General features: G+C 40.8%; 1 protein-coding gene across 7 annotated transcripts in view; it reads right to left on the bottom strand.

Moving 5' to 3' along the window:
• Window positions 1-3,529: 3,529 nt before the first annotated feature.
• slc8a2b (solute carrier family 8 member 2b) overlaps window positions 3,530-24,782 on the bottom strand; it is a 201,535-nt gene continuing 180,282 nt past the window's right edge. For all 7 annotated transcript variants that reach the window (XM_080888611.1, XM_080888617.1, XM_080888614.1 and 4 more), the window contains 6 exons: window positions 24,126-24,229; window positions 22,147-22,164; window positions 16,169-16,293; window positions 12,531-12,630; window positions 8,708-8,986; window positions 3,530-7,753 (listed from right to left, as the gene is read on the bottom strand). In XM_080888611.1, coding sequence (XP_080744737.1) covers window positions 7,377-7,753; window positions 8,708-8,986; window positions 12,531-12,630; window positions 16,169-16,293; window positions 22,147-22,164; window positions 24,126-24,229 — 1,003 coding nt within the window. In that variant the 3' untranslated portion in view covers window positions 3,530-7,376. The remainder of the gene's footprint in view (window positions 7,754-8,707; window positions 8,987-12,530; window positions 12,631-16,168; window positions 16,294-22,146; window positions 22,165-24,125; window positions 24,230-24,782) is intronic.

Below are 24,782 nucleotides of genomic sequence, written 5' to 3'. Positions count from 1 at the left end.
CATTTTTTTCAAAATGTGTTCCATTATTTCACAATATCATTCTCACATTACATATCTGTGTCTTATTTATTCACATAGTTATTTATTTCATCTTGACCTATTTATTTATTTAATTTTGAACACTTTGGAGTTCCATAGGGGGAGCCGCGAGTCAGTCAACCTGCTTTTTAAAAATACCCGAAAAACTGGAAGAGCTTTTTTCATCGACACAGTGGTCTAAACATGAACTAATAATTATAAATTATAAAGTTATTAGGTAGAAACTGACTTACTAAAAGTCTCCGTCAACCTGCTAATTGATGCTCAGGTGGCGTCGAACTAGATCTGAGCATGCGCAGTGGTGGTGAGTTTGACCCACTAACTTGAACCCTCTATTAAGTACCAACAGTTTTATTGTTACTTCGTGAAATAGTTTGCCATCATATAAATGTTGTTTTTTTTTTATCGGAAGCTTAATGTAGCCTTTTCACAAATAATTATGTTGGAGTTTTTATACAAATATAGCATTTATTCTGTATTTAGTTATTTTTATTTAACTTTTATTTTCATTTTTAAGACTTTCACTAAGGACTCACTACTGATGGACTGTGCCACTTAACAAAATTTAATAAAAACAAATCTCCTTTTTTGTATTTTATTTATTGATTTATTTTTACAAATATCCTCCCCCTGCTTGAATTAGCCTATGATCTTTGGTTTAGGTTTGAAACACCAGGATGAACAAGGTAGAGGCAACTGCTACAGACCCTGGATAGCTTAGATGGTAGAGTATCAAACCGTTAACCCAAGGGTACAGTGTTGAAGTCCCTATTCAAGTGAAACGAAAGTCTCTTAAGTGCTTGTATTAAAGTTTAAAGTGGTGGATTTTGGGCTTAACGTTTCTGTAGCGAGCCTGGAGAGGTGAAGTTATGCTCAAGAGAGAAGTCAGTAGAAACAAAGACAGAATACATGTGTGTGAAGGAGAGGGCAACAGGTAGAAAAGTAAAGATGCAAGGAGTAGAGAGGGTGAAGGTTTATGATTTTAAATACCTGTGGTCAGCCATCCAAAACAACACGCAGTGAAGAAGAGTACAGGTGGGGTTGAGTGGGAGGAGATGATTGTCGGTGGTGATTTGTGATAGAAGGATAACAACAAGAGCGAAAGAGGAGCTTTACAAGCTGGTAATGACGCCTGCTGTCATGTATGTTTGGAGACGGTAGCACTGACAGAAAGGCAGGTGGCAGAGTTGAAGATGCTAAGATTTTCGTTGGGAGTGAGCAGGATGGAAAAGGTTAGAAATGAGTACATCAGAAAGACAGCTCAGTTTGAGCTAGTGTCAGCGTATGGATGGCATCGGGGGTCCGGCCCACCAAGTAAAGTCACTTTGCCCTCTCAGCTGATACAGTTCCACAATAACTTATACTAATCCAAACCAGATTCAGGAGACAAATTTGGGAGCTACTTTAAGATTAGGCTTCAAATTTTCCTTTTTGATAGAGCATATAGGGTTGGATCAGTTGACCCTGCATCTTCCCTTAATTTTGCTGCTTAGATTTGGTGCTATATTAAATACAACTGAATTGAAATAAAATTCAACTGCTGCATGGCTGCAGTGTGAGTTCAGTGTAACTATTTAGTTCACAGCAGTTTAGTGCTTCAGCAGCAATCCTGCTAACCAGCGTGACAGAGGACAGTGAGCAGATAAGACTGCACACACCAGACACTGAAGTACCTTTCATGTGTCTTTGAAACTTAAGAGGTCATTCATGTGTGCTTGTGCAGCTAGTTTGAAAGCATGACATGCCCATCAAGTTCAAATAGTCTGTAGGCGGTGTTGAGTTGAGCAGTTTGGAGAAAAAGTGGGAGAGGGTTGAGATGTGCAGAGGAGGGTGAATCTTAGTTGAGGTAAAAAGAAAGAAAAAGTTAAACTAACCAAGTAGTCAAAAACTAAGAAACACTCAGATTAAGCTGAGAACCATTAGATAGATAGACCCTTTTAAAACCAAAAATTAACACTTAAAGAAGCTATGGTTGCTATATTTTAGTGCCAATTGTGATAGCTGTCTCACTGAACTGTGATGACTGACAATGATGCCATTATTTATCCTTGTTCTAGTGTAATATGTGTTAATTACCGCGTGGTTGTGTTCACTGATAGAATTTGTGGTATGTTTTTTTTTGTTCCAGGGACAAACATATTGATCCCTCCAGTTTTTCCACTTCTTTGTGCATTCCCACATGTCCATTCCTTTAGTTTCAGCGATCTTCCTCCAATAATTTGCTGATATTTCTAAGTCCTTGTATTATTATTATTATTATTATTATTCCTTGTATTTAGATGAAGATTGTTATTTTGTTATTGATAAATTCAAAAACTGGGGCAAAAAGGAAATAACCTGGAAATGCACAGGAGGACTAGAACAGAAGCAGAGCAGGTCAATCAGGAGTTGTGGGCAGCACCGACGTGACAAGTACTTACGTTATAGGGAGCTGTGTGTCTCCACAACTGTTCTCAAACTAACGAAGGCGCTTGGACAGGAGACGAAACCTGATGTCCTCCTTCACTTTCAACATTTCTTTCAACTTTTTACTAAGCGTGTCAGTGAAAAGCTATGAAACGGAAGTTCAGCCCTCAAATCAATCCCAGTTGTTTATCCGCTTTTATTGTGATAATGAGGGAACGGGCCTCACATGGCCAAGAAAGTGCATATGGTACTTTTGAGTCTTTTAAAATATATTAAAATAATAAATCCTCAGCTAATGCAACCCCCTTGAATTAAAGCTTTAAGTTTAAAGAAATTCAATCATGTCTTCAGCGTTTGAGTTAAAATCCACTGTGACACTGTACAGAGATACAAAAACTGTATTACTGCCCCCCCCCCCCCCCCCAAAAAACAAAAAAAAACAAAAAACCAAACAAACCTTTGCCTTTATAGCTAAGAATTAAATTAATTACATTTGTTTTTACCTGGTGACCGGTCTGTCGAAACAGAGACACAGGCATCCATTCATTAAGCTAATTTAGCGTCACCAGTTAACCTAACATGCATAAAGGATACTCATGTGGGTACACATGGGAAAGCCCCCAGCCCACCGATTCAAATCCAGGACCCTCTTACTGTGAGGTGACCACCACTACTTATTAATCTGCAAAACATTTCACTGTATTTATGAGTCGAGACATGAAAAATGTCCTTTACGTTTCAGATTACAGCAAGTGTTTGATAGCTGGATGACTCTACGAATCACTGACTTTGATTGTTATATTGGTTCAGTTATAAAAAAGACTCAGACACGTTGAACCTTGAAAATAAATAAACTATATTTAAATAAGGTCAACTTCACTTGATTAAAGACCTTCGTTTTCTTTCAGGAACACGTTACACCTCATGCCATGATTCAAAACCGAGTTTTTTTCTAAGATTTTTTTTGTTGCATTTCATAAAAAAACTTAAATATCATCTTTAGTTAATTTATTACAGTATCGAATAAATGTTTATGTCTATCACATGACATCGTAATAATTTCAGTCATTATTTCCCTACAAAGATTCAGGCAGAGAGAAATTTTCATCATCACAGGAAACGACTTCACAGAGAGACACACTGAAGAGAGCAAGACCCGGGAGGGGAGGAGAGGAGGCTGAACACGAACACAGACACTGAAATATCATACAGCAACAAACAAAAAGATGACCTGGGATGTAGCCTGGACCCAGCACAGCAGGATCTCTTTTCACAGCTTCTACAGAAACAGGTGAGGAGGAGACTCTGACTCCAGGAATGGTGCTTGTTTGTGTTTCTGTTCAGTCTGTCTGAACCGAGCAGTGGTTGTGCGTGTCACACTTGCTCACTTTATTTCACAAGGGGAATCGATCTGACAGAATGACCGACAGGCATCCATCACAGTAGACCATGCTGCTATAACGCACGTACACCGGGCTTCTTCGTCATGCATGTGCAGGGGAACACAGGAGGGGATGTAAACATGGATGCACACTGGGGAGGGGCAGGTAAGGAGGGGAGGCTGATAAGAGCCGGGGGTGGGGGCATTACATCTAGCTACAGAACAGCGAAGACCAAAGGCCGACAGTTAGTACAGAAGTTTGTGGAAACATGGAACATTGTCCGGACATTGTAGACAGTTCTGTTTTTGGCTCCTGGGCCACACCGAGGTCACAAATGCACACATTGTGGAGGTGATTCGCTCTGTTCCTGCTGGTGCTGGTCATTACACAAGAGTTCAGCAGACCTCTGCATGTGTGCGTGTGTGTGTTTCATATCTAATGTTGGTCCCACCTGGTGGTTTGAGTGAGTACTGTTCAGGGGATTGTTTGAACCTCACACACAACAAACCTGCCTCACAGCCACAGCTAATATCTACAAAACTTTAGCTCACAACAGCCTGAGACTGACAATTATACTGGCAATGTTCCACACTGTTTCTTTATGTAAACATGCTACTTACACTCAAAGTTCCTCCGTCACAAGGACAACATGAAGAAGTGTACACTGGCGGAGGGTTACAACAAACACTGCGGCAGGAAAAAAAGACACGGACCGAGCTCGAACAAAGTAAGCTGCAGCTGAACCTTTTCTCGTATTGCACATTGAAACTTAATTCCATGAATAAACTCCAAACTGTTCTCCTCAAGGACCTGCAGCACATCTTATGCTTAGAGAAATAATCTTCTATAAATAAATAAATAAATATATAAATTATCTACTATACATGAAAAACAAAGACACAAATGAGTTAGCGGACCGTGTATTTCAGTAAATTAGATGCTTTAAAGTTTGGTTATGATGCACTACTACACCGTTAAAGGGGAGATTCCTCTCTGTGGAAAATATATCAAAGTCTAATCCACTAAATTCAGACACCATGTAGTCTACATACCAGCTTTATACACTGAAACTATCCTAAATGTCGTTTAGAAATACAAAAAAATCTACCTTGGCTACATCTGCAAGGAAAAAGATACAAAACTGGATTTTAGAAAGTTTACAAAGTTAGTCAGGGTTAACCAATCGAATCCTTTTCAAATTGTCATGTTTAACAACAATAATGAAGAGTTCCACTTGTATAGCAGGTTTAAAATGCAATGTCCTCAAAGAAATATATTTAATAGGACTGAAATTAGGCAGTTACAATACTACTACTAATAATAATAATTGAAGCTTTTAGTCATTATTATTATTATAAGACAATCTTACTGCTGTTTGTTGTGACATTTTTCACATGCTGGCTTTCCTGCTTCATGCATCTCAGTGCTGAACATAGTAGCTCTGAAATGCCAGCGTGGAAATGTCGAAACAAATCAGAGCGTGTTCGCACACCGTCCAGTGTTTTATGGTGTATTTAGCAGCCAATTTCTTCAGTAGCTTGTGAACATTTGTTCCAAGTCTGCCATGCAATACTGAGCAACACATGCATGCCTTGCAGAGCCGTGTTTCCTAATGCATTTCCCATAGAAACCAGTCTCTGCTGTGGCACTATGCCACTCCCGTGTAGACATCCTCATTTGAAGTAGACCCTCTGGTGAAGGAGAGGCGATGAATTACATTGCACGGGACAACATGATGGGTCCACCTGGATCTGGTGTTAGCCGAACCAGTGGAAACTCGAGACAGTTCTCCCTTCGTATATTGCACAGTAACCACTTATAGAATGATGGAGGAAAAGATAAGCACAACACAGTGTTTTAGTTATGTTAAATAAAGTGCAGCCTGGGCAGTTTGTACAGCAGAAATCTTGAATACTAGATTTTTTTACTTGAGCTTCCCTTAAGGCATTTTTTGTTTGCTATCTTAAAGCATCAGTGTGCTGTAGACTACAGTCCTGCAGCCTAATTAATGTGTAGATTATTAGCTTTTTCCTAACAAATGCTGCAGACCGGATGTTGATGATCGCAGTCAGCAACTTTAGAGACTTTATTTTTGAGAGTAAACTAACACTGTTGAGTCCTGTTGTCTGCCCATGCTGCTGTTGCTTACGATAAAGGAATGGACGAGTCTGCCACTAACAGTAACACAGTGATGGCTGACTGCAGCTCATCAGCCCATCTGACTGCCTCAGACAAAGTTTTTAAATGACACTGCACACATCGGGAGTGTGAGAGCGCATATTTGGTCCTTCAGGAGATGAAAATGTCCTTTTTGTTCCTCCTGGACCAAACGGCTTCTTCTGTTTTATACAGGAAGATTTAACATCAAGGACTAGCTGACAGTTTCTGTTCACCGAGTCGACACAAAAACACAGGGATGTAATTTACAGGTGGATAATCAGGCTGGTTATTCCCTTTTTCATAGCATGTACATGACATATAATGTGAAGATGCTCTGTACATGGCTATACATGCAAAAAATAATCCTTCAGCTTTATATGCAAGCCCCTGTCAGAGGGGCTGTGGTCTGGTAAAGCGAGTGGTACACGGATGTTCTTTTAGTCAGTGTTACACTTATGCAGCTTCCTATTTGCTTGTTTTGGTTGCTAAAACTTTTATTTTCCACTTAGCATGTCGCTAAAACTAAAACCGCTGACATTTGTAATCTTTGCAACTACCAGTGTTCCAGTCTGTGCATGAATTCGAAAATCATCTAAGCTTTGCTGACAACGACAGTAGAAACCTGCGTTTCTGCCTCTGCATCCTTTTGTGTGGCAGCCTGCCCTGTGAAATTACTGCACTCTATATTTGTACTATTTACAGCGCGTGTGGAGAGCCACCTTCAGCTATACTGTGTATTAGACAAGCATCACCACTATATAAGAATCTCTTGTAGTAAACAAATGTAATGTTGTTGTAAACATTTGACTCCTTATTTGATGCAGTGCTCCTCCACTTCCTCAGTGAAGAAACATGAAGCTGCAGAGTTGGTGGACTGAATGAGAGACTAAAGGAAAACAAAAGTATTTTTCCTTCTATGCTCACAGGATTGTGATCCATCTCAGTGGTCTGATCCTGCAAGTGAGCTCCTCAACTCAACTCAACTCAAAAATAAATAAATACACACCTGGCTTTAACGTGAATAAAGCATCCTCTGACTGACCTGACCTTCTTTTTACCTCTGAATCTCCCGTCACAGTCATTCTCTGTCACTCTCCGTCTGCTCCCCGTTAACTATCTGCAGTAACCTTTCGTTTTCACGCTCTCACCCTCCAAAAATACTTCCTCTTAACCCTCATCTTTCAAGTAACAATGAGTGTGTTTGAAATGCGCTGTTTACACATGCTTAAATGTAGTGTTTGTGTGTTTGTGAACATGTATCTGAAGCCCTATTAACCAGATGAATCTTACACTTGTTTTGTGTTAAACCGTGGACCGAATGGACTGACAGTCAAAGATTTTGTGTGTGCTGCTGTGCAAAATTCTTCTGGAACATTCTTCATCTCCTCTTTAAAAGCCGTTGATGTGACAGTAGGCCTCCAGGCTGGAGAAGAGGATGTAGAGGAACCACAGACCCAGGAACAGGAGGGTGGTCAGGAGGCGGGACCCCTTCGGGCCGCCGAGCTCTCCGCCGATGGAGGGCCGGCGTCTGAACAATAGCACGGACATGCAGATGAACGCGAAGATGGTGAAGAGCGTGACGGAGAACGCCAGTGATCCAGGATCCACCTGGAACTCCTTTCCTTTGATTCTCCAGTACACGGCAGCCACTGACCACGCCACTCCGATCCCCAGGAACACGTTAACTGCGTTGCTGCCAGTGACATTTCCAACCGATGCGTCCGCATGCTGGTCCTGTATGGCAGCCACTTTGCTAGCAAAGGTGTCTGGGGGAGGAAAAAGTGGAAAATGTGGGTCATACACCTTCAAGCACACACAAACAAACACACAGACAGAAAGACAATCGCCCTCCCAGAAAATGTTTCTTATCCATCCATCCATCTATTCGCTTCCACTTCTCCTTTTCAGGGTCACGGGGGGCGCTGGAGCCTATCCCAGCTGTCATAGGGCGAGAGGCAGGGTACACCCTGGACAGGTCACACAGAGACAGACAACCATTCGCACTCAGCTTCACTCCCGCATTCACACCTGTGGACAATTTAGATTAAACAATTAACCTATCCCCACAAACTGCATGTCTTTGGACTGTGGGAGGAAGCCGGAGTAATGTTTTTAATAGAAAGCAATTAGATGATTCCAAAGAGACAAACAATGACCAAAAAGATACAAAAAAAAAAGAAAAAAAAAAACAACTGCAAAGGTACAAAATGATTGACAGAAACTCAAAGCAACTACAGAGAGATCCAAAATTACTTTAATGAGGCTCAAAGCTTGTGTCCAATAAGATATAAAATAATTTAGAGACACAAAAATGACAAAAAAGTGACTAAAAACAACTAAAAAGATGCAAACTGACAAATAGACACAAAATGGCCAGAAAGACAAACAAATCACCACTATTCTTATTGTATATATTGTATATCATATTCCTCTGTTCCCTGTCTCTCTTGCTGCATTGAGCATGTGTATGACAAAAGAATTTACCTCGGGATAAATAAAGTTCTTCTTATCTTATCTTACAAAACAAAAGATACAAATAAATGATTATAAACAGATGCAAAAAAGCAAAATGGCTGAAAGACACAAAACAACTACAAAGAGTTACAAGTTACAAAGTGACACTACATGCACTCATAAATCTGGGTATTCTCCCATAATCCATCAAAAACTCCTTTCTGCCTTTTCTTTCTCTCACACAGTGAAACGGGACATTTACTCACCTGGAATGGAAGTTCCCAGCGCCACAAACACCACGGCGGTCACGGTGTCCCGCAGCCCCACAGTGCAGCCGAAATGTGATGCCAAATCCCCGATGATGGCGGTGAGGAGGCCGATGACGCTGATGGACACGAAGAAGCAGGCCCAGCCGTTCCAGTACTCTGTTGGCGGGACGCAGGCGAACAGAACCTTCCAGAAGACAGTGAGGAAATGCATGACGTAGTCATAACAAGATGGAAGGCGCTCCTCACGACCTTCCTCCTCGTCATCATCGCCATCACCTGGAAGAGCCAAACACACAGTGATATTTTTTACAGGTTACGAACAGCATGGAGATCATACTACTCAGAGTACTCAGGGGGTTTGGACCCAGTACGTGACCTGGGTTTACGCTGTCACGAGGAAGGTCTTTTTGATTCTGTAGGTGATGTGTGGGATTCATGTCCTGCCAGTTTCATGGCGTGGCAGGATATTAATCCCATAAATGTGCTGTTGCAGTCGTAGCTCTCTAACCCTGAAGTGACCAAACTATCTTAGCACCTTAAAGGACAGAGCGGCCTTTGACTTTTGTACAGGAACACTTTAAAAAATCTTTATCATACTTTTACTGGGTCCTTTATCTATTATACATTTCTTAAATGTTGAAATGTTAAAGAAATAAGCTTATTTGAACAGTCATCATCTCTTACTTCATACAAACCAGATTAAAAAAAATAAATAAATCTTATATTTAACATAACAAAATACAATGAAAACAAAACCCATCACGGTAAAAACACATTTTTCATTATCCACTCCATAACAGGGGCTAATTCCTGTAAAAAGCTATGAAAAGTTGTAGAATTAGACAAATTAATGATATAGGAAACATTTTTATAATAGAAATTTCACAGCTACACATAGAAATATGCTTCAAGGAATACAGTTAGCTGACTGTCTGCAGAGATCTGTTACTTCCACTAGATGGTGGCCTTCACTTACAAATCTGACCTCCACCGACCCTTCGTGCCTGAAAAAGGCAGCTATTTAAAATATTAGACTTATTATTTTTCTTACACTACAGACTAGAAGCATGCTAATATATTTTACTGATTAGAGGAGCAGTTTACAGCGACATTTGGTGCTTTGTTTTTAGTTAGTTTAGTTTTTTGTTACGGTTTTACATTTCAGTTAAATCACACTGTCACACAGAATTCAATGACAGACAGAGAGATTGGTGTTTCCATAAGAACAGATGACTCTATTTTCTTCAATGTGTTTTTTCTGTACAACATTTACAGATCAATGCCTTTGGAAGTGACACAATAAAACAACAACATTACAAGCTAGCATGTTTTTGTACATGTGACATGCTGGAGATGCTGTCTGAATCCAAGAAGAGGAAACGGCACACACTGGGCTACAGGGACCGGTAGAGGTGGGTGTAGGACTAGACAATAATGATGATTAAACACCTCAGCGACCCTGGGTAAGGTGTTCCCACAGCTCTGCTGCTACCCTGCTCTCTCTCGCTAAGGGCAACGTCTCTGTGATGAATCAGCTGTTTATGTGCTTGAGAAGAGGAATGAATCTTTTCTTTTTTATCTGACCAATTTTTGGGGCGAAGATACAATGTAACAAATGCACGCTGAGTACATACTGTGTGTAAAAATAGATGTAGCAACCAGGTCTGGAAAATAAAGCCTTTCTTTTAAATGAAATTCTTTTAAATCACCAGAAAGCTGGGAACTGTTGAGGTTGAAGAAAGGAGACTTGTACATGAGCTCCCTCACCTTCCTGATGCGTTTATGCTCTTAATTGGTAATTTTAGATGACAACACAAAGAACATGAAGGTCATTTTGTAGCATTTGAGGATAGAGGATAAAGCAAGGTATGCTTCATCAAGGGATTTACAAGTCACCCACATATGAAGACACAGTGTCACTTTGATTCTAACTCCGATCCACCCCTCCCTTAGCTGATGATGCCACAACGGTGACGTCACAGTATATCTTTTATATACAATCTGTGATCCTGGTATAAGGCCCCGCCTTGGTAAAATCCCCCTTTTACCCACAACATTTGATCAGTCTTCTCCTTCAGTGAAATTCATCTGGCAGCTTTTAAACAGCCAATGTCAGTATCTTCTAAAGCAAAGCTGGGAAAACTCTGCATCTCATTATTAAAACAAAACACAAAGAGGGCAGACTTCATGTTGCCTGAGTGATTTTGAGTTCACTGTTTTGAGCACATTAAAAGGTGATTGGACATTTTTTAACATGAGTTCTGGCTTAATGTGGAGATAGTTAACTTGCCAGTGAACACAGACAGGAAGCTGTATTACAGCTGATGGTGCTCAAGTCTGAACAGCTGTTGAACTATAGCTGTGTTAAACATCCCTGTAAGCGGGAGCCCAGGGAGGGAACTTCCCCTCCTATCTATCTATATTAAATCTTACTATTACTGACCAGACTGGTAACCACTGAGCATCTTAACTGGGAGGAGTGATTTTCTGTGTATCCTACCAAGAGACTGTAACTTGGCTAAATTCTAGTCATCAAATGAAAACTTGTGCATACAAATCTGAGTTACCAAAACTGTCTTCCTGAAGAATCTTTAATAAAAAAAAAAAAAGACGATGCAAACAATCAGGTGTCGGTAGCTAACAAGGCTTTGTTCAGGCTGGCGTAACATTAATACCAGTCTGCTGGCTGGGTGAAAGCTCACTCATTCAGCAGCCTCCTTCTATCCTAATCCTGTGCTGTCTTATAGCTATACACACATTAGGCCAGACAGTCTACATGAATTACACCAGCATGAAGCAACATTACAGTAGCACTCCTATCTCTTACTTGAACCTAGTAGTAGTGGACTAATTGGGTAATGACACGGTTTTGTAATTGTGTCCCTGTACACCTAATGGTGGATTTTAAAACATAATCAAGATGTGACTGAAGTGCAAATGTTGGGGCTTTAGTGTAAAAAAAGGGATCAACAGCTTTTCTTTTAGTTTCATTCGTTTACAAAATGCTAAAACGTCAATTTAATTCATTATGAATCAAGTCGATGTGTCACAGCAGTCTGCGTGAGGGTGTGGATCAATTTTTAAAGCACAGTAGACTCTTTAATGGCACTTTTACAGATGGCCAAAATCAAAATCATTGTTACGTGTCTGCAGGCTGCATGTTTTCTTTCCCTCTCCTTTTGTTTGCCATTTTCTCAGGTACACAGACTGCAGGCTGGTGTCAATTTGGGGATTTCCAGCTAATTAGAGGAAGGAGGCTTTGATTGGACAAACCAGGAGTGCACACCTTGATAAGGAGACTCACCTGTGGCTGGGGGCAGATCTATCTTCCTTGCTTAGAATTGTTTGGCACATGTGTAGAGTGCTGCTGGTGTATTTCATTTGTTTGAAGGTTGTGGTTTGAGTAAAGAGGAGTAGCTAAGTCTGGGGACCCCATACACCTACTCACATGGAGTCCTTTCTGTTAGAAACACTAGATAAGTAGGTTGGTGTCATCCATGTTTTTTTTTGGCCCAACCTAACTGTCCCTTTCTCCCCCATATTTGTTGTATGAAGTTTGGTTATTGTTTTTGTGAGAAAGCTGCCATTAAACTTGTTTCTGTTTATAAAACTTGTACCGAGTATCTGGAGTTGTTGTGTTACCCCCTCCTGCCCTCGAGGAGGCGTAACAATCCTAAACTTCAGATGATCCTCGGTCACACTCACAGCTTCTGCTTAGACTGGCTGACTGTGTCGTTAAAGGGGGGAGAGCGTCCATGTGACAGCTGTTTGTTCACTCTAGTAATGCGTCCACTGACAGACTCTCACAAACAGAGCTCACCTGCACTGACAGTGACCGCCTCCACAAACTGTTCCCTCCAGGAGTGTGTGCCGATAACCAGCGCCAAGTTGGTCTTCTTAATGAGCTTGTCAACAGTGCTCTGCCAATCACAAGCACAACACACTTCATTAGCAAGCAATTAAATCCAAGGATAGGTGACAAGAGTCACTCAGGTGAGATAGAGCTTGTTAGTCATGCTTTGTGCAGCTGAAGGGAAGAGGAGAAAAGTTTAGGGGGCCTTCAAAAACTCACACATATGAGTTTACCTGTCAGGAGGACGGTTTTGGCTTAAAAGTGCAGCCGGCAGGTGGGACGGCTCTAATAAAAGATGCTCCTGCGCTGCGTTATAGGAAGTGTTAGGAGGAAGACTATTTCTGGGCATTTGATTCAGTTTTGACAGTTACAGTGTATGAAAAAAGGATTTGCCCGCTCGTTTGTATTTCAGATCATCAAACACAATGTAACATAAAGCTAGGCAAAGGAAACCTGAGTAAATGCAAAATGCAGTTTCATTTCATTTATTAAGGGGAAAAGCTCTGCACTCTGATTTTCATACTAACAGTGCTGACCATAAGGACAACCAACCAGATCTAGCTGACGGTTTACCTGCAAACTCTCACAGAAGCTGAACAGATGCATATCATAAAGACGAGCTTTGTTTGTCTTTGTGATTTCTTACTTGCAAAGAATCTCGGGACCTTTTGCATATTAGGTGATCGTGTTAACCACGACCACCTAAATTAAATGACACTGTATTTAGTTACGAGTTGCGTAAGCTTTCATGACATCTGTCATATATGAAGTGAGGCCGACAAAGACACCACATCAGATATTTCACTCACTGCTGCATGTGTTACACATTTTTTTCTTTTTCTTTTCAGATTATTTAATTTTCCATATAATGACACACCCATCATCAGTTCGATTCAGTTAGAGGAGCTGTGTGTAGACCTCGAAGCCAAAACGTCAACATCTGGGCATCGATGATAAAATCGTCTCTGTATGATTGAAGTACGTGCAGTTTGTCTGCAGCTGCACAAACACATGAGGTAAAAGCTCAGTGTGCTCGGTCGAGTTTGGAGCTGTGAAACTCACTTCAGCAATTTAACCAGCAAACACAAGAAGGAGCAGATGATACAGTGCAAACATGCACACCTCTCCCACTGTTTTACATACTTCACAGTGACTGCGTTATTCCTCAAGGTCACTCACACTATCCACTAATGATGAGCGACAAGTACAATTTTATTTGATCACAAGGGGTTGGTTTAATCAAGCGGAGGATGACGATCTGGTGTCTCAGTGGACGGTGTTTGATGTGATGATGGAATGATGGCTCTCCTCCGTCGGCGTTGTTGATGTTTGTTCAGCGCTCGTTCCTCGTGTAATTAATCCTCAAACAAATCCAAGCTTCTGCTCGCGTTTAATTGGCTTAGAGTGAGACTGGTGTTTGAGTTGTTCGTGTCCTTCGTTGAGCTGACCTTATCTGCTTTGACACATTTTGTGTTAATTAGATTTCAGATCATTCAGAGGAAAGCATAAAAGCAAACAAGGTGTATTTCAGCGACTGCTTATTGTGACAGCACTTGTGTTATTCACTGCATTTAAGAAGGATTTTCATGATTTAAAACCTGTGAAACACCCACTGCTTACATAAGAGCTGATGATAACAGGAATTAAGAGAACTTGTTGATGGTTAAATTATTTAATTTTGTGTATTTCACACAGACTCAGACCTGTAATACAATAAAAACCTCCTAGCAAAACAGAAAATGGTCCTTTCACATGAGTGACCTGATACGATTCCTTAATTAAACGTTCGTGAAGTGTAATTAAAAATGACGGATTATCATCCATCCAAATGGTCCTTCTGCATGTTTGTCACCAGTAAACTAATCTAATGTTATTGCTTGGAGCATGCAGGAGGCAGAGGGCTTATGTGGAGGTGGTGGCTGCTTTTATTTGCTTAAAATACAACCTGAGCTCAGCCCAAAGCACCATGCAAATATCTGGACAGCTTGCAGAAGAAAGAAGCACACGGAGGATGCTTTGCAAACTCTGAGAGAGTCTGCATCCTCCGTGCGCCTCGACAGAGCTGCTATATTGAGGGCAACTCATGCATTTTCAATAATTTAAACCCACTTTAGACCGGCACACTGAGAGAGGGTTAAGACCGAGGTTTAACAATGTGAGAAAGAGCGTAAAGGTGGATTGCATAACTCTGCCAGGAGAGCACAGTTCCTTCTATTTAGCATTTGTTTTTGCCCTCAGAAATCAGTAAATTAACCTCTGTCTGCAGTGCAATGGAAATATCATGAGGTCAAAGAAAGATGTGAGGGAAAAGAGAGTCTCAGTGCACAGAAAATGCAACCTCTCTACTCTAAAGGCTTCTTCGTGATGTGACCGTAGATGCCTGCTGGGTTGATAACACCCTGAAGATTGTGACTCATGCGTGCATGCTCTCCCTGTGTCTGCATGTCCTCCAGCTTCCTTCCACAGATGAATAACGTGAATATTGGGTGATTGTAAATTGGTCGTAGGCATGAATTGTTGTGTCTCTCTCTGTCTGTGTTAGTGCAGCAGTAGACTGATAACTTCCATAGTGTACCCTGCTACTGGGCCTACAACAGCTCCAGCACCCGAGAGACTCTGAACTGGTAAGAACTGGTTAAGAAAATTATCTCCGTTTCTTTCATAAATAAAAGGTCCAGCAGATGCTAAAGGTGGTAATAGAAAAGCACTGAGCCACCTGTCCTTATAAATAAACAGTTGCCATGCTTATATGGAATATGTGCATGGCATGAGGTGTGTGTATAAAAAAGTGAAATTCATCAAAGTAATAAAATACAGACATTATTAGTTCACTTGAAATTAAAATAGCACAAAATAAAATGTTATTTACTCGCTGGCTCTGGACCTGTGGTGGCTCTGACTCACTCCTCCCGCCTAAACCAATTCTTAGTCCTAAGCCACTAAACACAACCCAGTCAGAGGAGCTGTAGGGCGAGCTGCAAGTTTGTAGCGTTCCCTTTGAGGCTTTTCAAAGTTAAAACCATGCAAAGGGTCATACATACACTCACTACATACGCTGGCACGGCTGGCAGCCTTAACCCAATTTCCCTCGGGATGAATAAAGTATGATCAAACGATCACTGCCCTCATTTAGGAACTACAACCCAACTGCTATGAAAGACTGTTGGAGTTTGTATTGAGGCCACAGGAGGAAAAGCCCTTTCTTGGAAACACTGAGGTGTGCATTTAAACTTGTTGCAAGTCAGCTTAGGTTTGTTGCGTTTCTTCTAATAACACTACAAATCTAGTGTTACAAAACAAGCCCACATCCTATCACACTCTGTCCTCTGCAGCTCCCTCAAACAACGTGCTGAGCTCTGCTTTATCCCAAATGGAGTTTCTATGCTGCTTCTTCTCCTTTCCTTTTTTTTAACTGCAATAAATAAATCAAGTGGAGTGTTAAACGTTAAAGCTGCTGTGGGGCAATAATCAATAAGTCATCAATGTGTTAAATTTTAACACATTCAATAACTTCAATAAAAAAAAGACATGCAGCAATAAATTTATTTTTACTGCACAGAGAGGACAATGGTGTGACAGAGGAAGAAGAGAAGATGAATCATCACCTTGAACTCATACGACTCTTCAATGACCACCTCCAGACGGCTGTGCTCTCCCAGGATGGGCTTCCCCATCTCTGCTATCCTCCGAGCCTCCTCCTCCTCAGCAGTCATCTGCCCCTCTGTCCCCTCTGTGGAAGATGGATGTGAAGGAAAGAGAAGGGACAGCACAGTGAGACTGGCCTGAAACTAAGAAACTTGTAATGGTACTTCCACAATGAAGTGTTTTATTTTAAGGAGCACTTGTGCGCATCACCATGAGCCTGAAATACGAGTTTTTATGTGTCCGTGACAGATACCTGCGTGTGTGTGTGTGTGTGTGTGTGTGTGTGTCGCTCCATGGAGACAAAGGGTGGGTGGTAGAATATTTGTACCATATGTTCAGAGAAATACTAAAATAAAAAAATAATTTAAGGCATAAGCATGTCACATTATGTGAGTCAGTCTAAGGGATTTACATAAGAGTCATTCAATTCATATTTGATCAGAGTGGATTTTTTTAAAAACTGAAAACCCCAAAAGATTTCACTTTTGTCAGTTTTAGTTTCATTATTATCATAATCAAAATGATCATCTTCACCATCATAGATGTGGTGATTTAAGCTGCAGTGTTTCCAATTTTACTTACAATAAATAAACAACCTGGTTAACTCAAATTTTCTACCAGCATTAAAACCAGACCAACTGGGGCATAAATGTTTTTCAAACAGGTTAGGGTATGTTTCGGGTGGGGCTTGTACGGCTTAAAGTCAGTAATTCAAGTCAGTTTTAAAATGTTGATACCACAAACAGGTTGACTTGGTTTAAGTGGCAGGCAATAAACAGAATGGAACACACTGAAATGTGTTGAAATCACTGATTTGTTAGTGAATCCATTTCCGTCCTGGAGGAGTTTACTGTACATTTTTTCTTATGAAATTTAAGTTAATGACACTCTTTGTGGAAAACAGTGTTGCTTATGTAAACTATATTTCTGAAAAAATAAAATTGACCCATGAAACCCACATATTGAAACTTAAACCAACAGTTTTGGACTCAAAGATTTATTTTCCTGTGACCCAGAGCAAAAAAAAAAAAAAATTAATTTTGCATAATAAATGACTTAAACAAATAACAAATAAAATTTATAACTGCACAAATCGACTCACTGTGCCTTTGTTATTAAAAAAAAATAAATCAGTGTTAACAAATGGAAAATTAGTTATGTGAGGCCTTCCTCTTAACCAAGCAACATTGTTGCTTATGACTTATGAGGGGAGGAGCTAAAGCAGCTTGTTTGAGACTGTGGATAAGCCGAGGCTGCAGTATAGCCCTTCAGTTTAAGGATCATCATGAATGTTGACTCATGAAAAGCTTCTCCAGTGGAGTCTGATAATAAAACTAAGCAGCTGAAAATGAGCATAAACGGTCAACTTTAAGCCAAAACAACTCTAACATTTTTCTATGGCATAAATTCAGCTGGCTGAAACAATGCAAAATGCTAATAAGCTAAACCGTGTGCTTTATATACACACCTGCTTCAGTCTGAGAGAGAAAACACTAAAGAGCTTGCAGAAAGAGTTCATTTACGCTGACATATGGCTCAGTTTGGTTTACTGATCAACTGCCAACAGAGTGGCAACGGCAGCTACACCAACCAGAGTTCATCTTGGAGAAATAACCGAGAGCCAATCAGGGTTTGTATTACAGCCAACAATATTTTCCTTACACTAGAGACAGGTAGTAGCTGTCTGGGGGTTCACAGAGAGCTTGAGTTTAAGGCTCATTGTGTTTCGAGCAGGATTTACTCGCGTGGCCTTTCTGCTCAGAGAAAAGAAGAAAGGAAAGAGACGAGGATTAGACCTCCCCTCTCCACTTTATGGTGTATACATCTAATTCCAAAAAGGCTGAGAGCGCAAAGCAGCATATGGCAGTATTCACTGGCACTATTTCAAGCTGTCATAAACACCGACGCGCGCACACACACACACACACACACTCGGCTTGTGTGACTTCTCTTAGCTTTAAGGTACTTCTCTGAGCACAAACATATTTACCTCAGGGAAGGAGCTCTGCCTCCCCCAGTGTGACAGTCGATGGAGTTGAATGAGAAATTACCTTCAGGTCAACAAGTGTCATTGTAAACCACTTCTACTGGAGAGCTTCCTGCACTCAGCGCACTTTTCCTCAGTCTATGAGCATCTCATTCATGCTTTTTCTGCCTCTAATGGTCGGTCATTTGAGGTTAAAGCTGCTCAGTTGCTTTGATAGCAAGTTTGACAGGAAGTATACTCTAAACTCTGGAAGGTTTAGTTAATGGAAAAATGTTATGGCTGCCTGTTTGTTTACTGCTGGCAGAGCTGAGCATTGATTTTTGATTTTTAACTGTCTGTGTTGATCATAAACTTAAAAGAGCTCCTGAAATGAAAATGTGGGAGGACTGCGATTTTGATTTGACATATATTTAATTAAATGTGATCTGACATTTATTGGTAACTGGGTAAGCTCTTTTTGTGGAGCTATTTCTTTTAATAAAACGCTTATATAGATTTTTACTTACTGAGCTACGTGATTTTATGTTGCTTTATTTTTTTGTACTTGTTAGACTGTTTTCTTTTTACGTTATTGAGCTTTTTGAGCTGTTCTATGTTATTATACTTCCCAAGATGGGATTTAACAAAAGTATATCTCACCTCATCTTCTTTCCTTTCCTTTAGCATTATGGATATCATGTAAGACAGCATTTTATTTTAATATAAACAGTTTTGCTTTTTTAAGCTTTCCACACGTGAAACTCCAGAACAATAAGCTGTGTATATAATATAGTATTAATATTCATAATATTCTTGACTTAGAAAGGCCACAAACACTCTGACAAATCTGTACAAACCACCAAGTGTTGATTTTTTTGTGAGTCTTTATTCACAAGCTGCTCACAGCTCTGCTGTGGTCCAGATGCAAACAGGTGGCTATAACAACTTTGCTGTATCTAGAATATAAAAATCATCTGGAATAATTATTGCATCTATGAGTGATTAAAATTGTTAAATTAAAAATTGGAAACTCTTTAAATTAAAATTTCAGATGGGATCATGGGTTTGAAGCTGGAAATCAAAGGGGTGATGTTGGGTGGATATGCTAAACTGTGGAGTGGAAGTGAGTGTCCTCAGGGCGAGGAGCAGAATGGACATGTAGGTGAATTGAACTGAAGTGATGAAGAGGTGTTGGGTAGATTTGTTGTAAGGAGAAATGTGGAAGAACAGATATATGGTTGCTACCAGGACAAAAGGACTGTGGTGAACACAGACTTCAAGAAGAGGCAGGAGCGCAGGGTGGCATAATGGCGGAGAAGGTGCACATAGGTGGATGCAAGCTGGTGTCAGAGGAGAATGCAGCTTGGCAGTCTGTAGGATGACTTTGGAAATTAAGGAGATGATGAATGGTGGAAGCTGAAGAAGGAAGAATGTTGCACAGAGTTCAGGGAGAGTTGAGGCAGACCGAGTGGTAGGAAGAGTCAGTAGATAACTGAGAAAGCACAGCTGTAGGAAAAGTCCCAAGATTTGGTATTTGGTTTATCCTTTGGATAAAGGAAAGAGGGTAGGAAGACTTGGTGGCGAAACAAGGAAGTATAGGACAACATTCAAAGGAAGAAGTTGGATAGTCAGGATGGAGAAAATAGACAGGAGTACCGAGGGCCTAGCTGGCAAAGAAAAAGACTTACAGTGAGTTATATGTAAGGCTAAGGAAGGAGAAAGGGACTTGTATTGATTAGCCAGGCAGAGAGATTAAGCTGGAAAGGATGTGCAGCTGGTTGGGGAGATTAAGGAAAGAGATGGAAATGTAGTAATGAGTGACGAGTGTGGAAGGAGTACTCTGAGTAGCTGATAAGTAAAGAAAATGAGAGAGAGAAGGACGGATGAAGGACAGTTAGTGGATCAGGAAGTGTAGAGGATTAGCACGCAGGAAGTGAGAGCAGCTATGGAGAGGATGTGGAAGTGTGCAATGAGCACTGGTTAAGGTGACATACCTTTAGAGGTATGGAGATGTCTAGGTGAGAGAGCAGTGGACTTAACCAGATTGTTTAACACAATCTTGGAGAGTGACATGCCTGCAGAATGGAGAACAAGTGTTGGAGAAGAGGTGGAGTAACTACAGAGGGATAATGGTGATAAGCATGAAGCTATGGCAAAGAGCCGTTGAAGCTAGGTTAAGAAGAAAGGTGGAGATCAGTGAGCAGAATGGCTTGATACTGAGAAAGAGATCTACAGAGGCAATATTTGGTTGGAGAGAGCGGATGGAGAAGTATAGAGAAGGTCAGAAGGAGCTTCACTGTGTCTTTGTGGATCTACAGAATGCCTATGATAGGGTGCTGAGAGAGAAACTGTGGTACTATGGCTCCGAGCTCCTTCTTGTCTGCAGTGGTAAAGAACATGGTGACTGACGAGAGTCTCTGTGGATTATGATGGTTGGAAACGACATTGTGATCTGTAGGGAGAGCAAGAAGCATGTGGAAGCGAGCCTGGAGATGTGGAGGTATGCTCTGGAGAGAAGGGGAATAAAAATCAGCAGAAGCAAAACAAGATATATGTGTTCGAATAAGAGGGAGGCAGATGGAAAATTAAACATGCAAGGAGCAGTGCCAGTGAAGGGAGATGGGCTTAAATACCTGGAGTCAACCATACAAAGCAAGAGATGTGAAGAAGAGAATGGAGACAGGATGAAGAGTGTGGAGACGAGTGTCCAGGGGGCAAGGATAGTAGTAAGTGTGTAAGGAAATGATGGTTTGGAGATGGTGGCGGTAACAAAAAGACAGGAGGTGGAGGTGGAGGTGGCACAGACGAAGACCATAAGGTTTTGATTGGCAGTGAGCAGAATGGACAAGATCAGAAAAGTTAGCAAAGTTGGAGAGGAAGGGCTGAGATGATTTGGACATGTGCAGAGGAGTAACGAAACATTTCTCCCACTGAAAACGCTACGACCAGATGAACAGAATCAACTTTTGGGGACAGTGGATATATTGGGCAAAGGATTTTAAAGATGGAGCTGCCGAGCAGGAGGAAAAGAAGAAGACGACAAAGAAGATTCATGCAGAGGCTTGGTGTGACAGAGGAGCATGCTAGGGATAGAGTGAGATGATCCTCGTGGCGACCCTAAAAGGGGGTAACTGAAAGAAGAAGACAGCAAATGCAGCCTTTATCCCTTTATCTCCTGCTTGAGTGCTGCTTAACCTTCCTCTGTTGGTTTCGAGGACATGTCTACAATCATCAGTTAAGTTGTGTTTCCTCCAAGGTAGAAGTCAAAAATCCATGTTAGTGATTTCAGTTAGCAGAAGTGAGACTTAGCAGACAGCAAAGTGATGCTTGTCAGGGTGGCCAGCCCCATAACTCCAGTGTCCAGACTACTCTACAAATCCTCTGGCTCTGCTCTGTGGATATATAGAAATTCAGTGATGTTTTCAAACTTTACTGATTAAAAACTTCAGAAACAGTGTCACAAACAGTCTATGTGTCAACATGGATGAGTTTTATATGTGCATGTTAAGCTGCTGACAGCAGTGCAGAAGTGAGGCATTTGATATTAGGTTATTTTTCTCCTTCCTCCTTGAGGCAGAATCAGCAGGAAGCCAGAAGAGCAAACAGAATGATGGAGCGCTGAGTCAGACCGAATTTATTATCGTCTCGCTCCAAATATGTTCATGCCTCAGTGTGGGTTAAAATACCATTTTTAAATGTCAACCTTTGCTGGAGAGCTGACGTAAAAGTGAATCATCAGTGACTCTGATAATTGAATACCTTTACCAGTTGTTATTAAAAGATCAATGTTCTTTCTCTTTTTCCCCATTAAAAAACCTTTAAAAGGCTTTAGAAAAATTATATATATCTATAATTGCTTCACTTCATTTCATTCATTATTCCACAAAATAATCAACATATTGACTGAAAAACTGTGGCTCGACTCAGACGTCCTGACAGTTTGAAGCAGAGGAACTAATCAGATGGTCTTACCTTGGTTGAGCAGCAGAGCTGTGAAGAAAACAGAGAGGAGGGCGTGTGGACAAGAAAAGAAGAGCAGTAAGTACCAGCGAACATTCAGGAGGGAAAGCACAATCAAAACAAAACTCCACAATGAAAGCGCAAACCTGATCTCACAAGTGAGTCAATATTAACAGTTCAGTAAAACCTTTTTGTCTTTACAATAAAACTCGAGTGCCTTCAGCAACGATCTCTTTTCTTACTCGTCTGTCTTTCAGCTGTTAGTGTTTTGTCCAAGTTAATAACACAAAGGACAGTCTAAAAAATCATCTGAAGTTTAAAGGAAATGTCCCGTCTCCACGTTACACAGAGAAAAGCAGGGTTTGTGTGTCGATGGATGAAAGATGAATGGCTGTCTCCCTGAAGACGTGTGTCTCTGTGTTCCTAAGATAAGATGAAATTTTATCGATCCTTGTGAGGAGAGTGGGTCAAACAAAACAAACAAACAAGTAAAAGACAAGAAAAAAAGGAAAAGAAAAGGCAACAAAATATACACAAATAATGTGCCGCTGTCCACCTGTTCATCTGGGACAAATAAAGCCCAGCTGCAGTCTGAGCTGCTGTAAAGCCTCTTCTGTGAATTTACTGAAGAGGTGTAACTTAGTTTTGTGACTGAAAGGCTGAAAGCTTTGAAATGCAAGAAACATAACAGCTGTTTTAAAGTCATGGTCATCTTTGAGATTGTATTCAGACTCCTTCATTCATTCAGCTCAGTAGCTGCTATTTACCACGCTCCCTTCAGACCATGCACACTGTGCGCTCTGTCATTTCATCACACACCTCAACCTTAGACAGAAAGCAAACATTCAATTCTGTTTTTGTGCCTCCGCATTAGAGCACTTTTCTGCAGATTTCACAAGAAGAGTCCAGTTTGTGATCCTGGTGACAGAAGACCAGGAGCCTGCTCGTCATTTTTGACAATCAGAGCGTTGTGAACCATGAATTCATCCCCCAGGGTGAGACTGTCAACATGAACATCCTGTGGCATTTGTGTGACAGCGTTCAGCAGAAAACCTGAGTGGCTCAGAGCGTGCTAAAATAAATAAATAAATAAATAATATATATATACACATTTTGCAATACCAACATGCAACACCTCCCAAAAATGGAACAAAATAGAAAAGGTTGATGGATGATCTCTTTGACACTCATAGAAGACTCTGCCTAAAAGAATATGTACAAGTGGACCTGGTGAGACTTCTAAGGAGAGATCTAAAAATAGCAGCTATGCTGAAAACTGTAAGAAGGTATGGATAGGAGTATGAAGACTCATCGCTGCGGAACAGACCCAACAATACAATCCTCTGTTTCAGGGTGCTGCATATTTTTTTTTAAAATCTGAATGTAAAAATGTATACATTTCATTTTTATACAAGCTTGTTTAAGGCAAACTCTTAAACAAGCTTCATGAATGCAAAGCTGTGAAACTGCTTTAAATGTTTAAAGTCAGAAGAGAAATTCAGCGCCAGCTTTGTGAAAGCAAACATTTGCAGTACTTTGATACCTCTGCAGCTGCGTTTTAACGAGTATCAAACACGCCAAGGTTCAGTACTCAGCCCCGTCTATGATGTCTTGTAAATACAAAGCAAACATTTCTACACTGAATAACCGTCAACTAGCGCTTCTTTCAAATGTCACGGTTAAAAAAACAATTCTAGAAAGAAAGTTGAGTCTCAAAACACATGACTCACTCTCAAACTTGTGCATCACGGAGCAACTAATGAGACAAAATTTAGACGTAAATATTATTTGCATATAAAAAGACCCTCTGATAATACGAGTCTGTGTATGTGGAGCATATTCTCTTTGAATTTCATTTATACTTCTCACTTTGTAACCGACAGTCGAGCAGGGAGATGACGTCAGGGTTTGATGCATGTTTGCTGGTGACGGTCGATCAAAAGGTTAAAGTAAATCCATCAAACAAAGGGAAACATGTTACAGTCACGTACCTGAGATTCCTCTCTTCAGCCAGCGCGGCTCCTCCAGCACGATGAAGAAGTTTTCATGTTTTTCATATTCTTCATCATCAATTATCCTCACCTGGAGAGTCTGACTGCACACACGCACACACACACACACACGCACACACACACACACACACGCACACACACACACACACACACACACACACACACACACACACAGAAAACTGTCAGTTGCAAACACATAATGAAGTTAAGCACTTCATCAATAGGTGATTTCAGCACTCGGGGCGCCTTCACCACAGGTCGTCCTTGTTAACGACGTGTTGCCATTGCAAATCTCAAGGCCTGTGAACACACACACACACACACACACACACACACACACACACACACACACACACACACACACACACACACACACACACACACACACACACTGCAGAGGTCTGCCCTGCTGTGTCTGTTCAGGACCTGCTGCTGTGTAAATCAGTGCAGGAGGAAACCAAATGCATAGAAAGGACACAAGTTCAATAAGTGAGTTAAAGGTGGGAGCTAGGGGAGAAAACTGCAAGACAGATTAAAAAGACTCACAGAGGGAAACTATTAGTAGTCAGAGAAATATAATGAATAAGGATTGATGTCATGGATGATTATGCAATTATCTATTTCTAAAATACCACA

The sequence above is a fragment of the Rhamphochromis sp. 'chilingali' genome (assembly GCF_963969265.1).
Source record: "Rhamphochromis sp. 'chilingali' genome assembly, chromosome: 8".
In the NCBI taxonomy this organism is placed as follows: Eukaryota; Metazoa; Chordata; class Actinopteri; order Cichliformes; family Cichlidae; genus Rhamphochromis; species Rhamphochromis sp. 'chilingali'.
The sequence above is the reverse complement of the archived record's forward strand: the minus strand, read 5'-3'. Positions and strand labels throughout refer to the sequence as shown.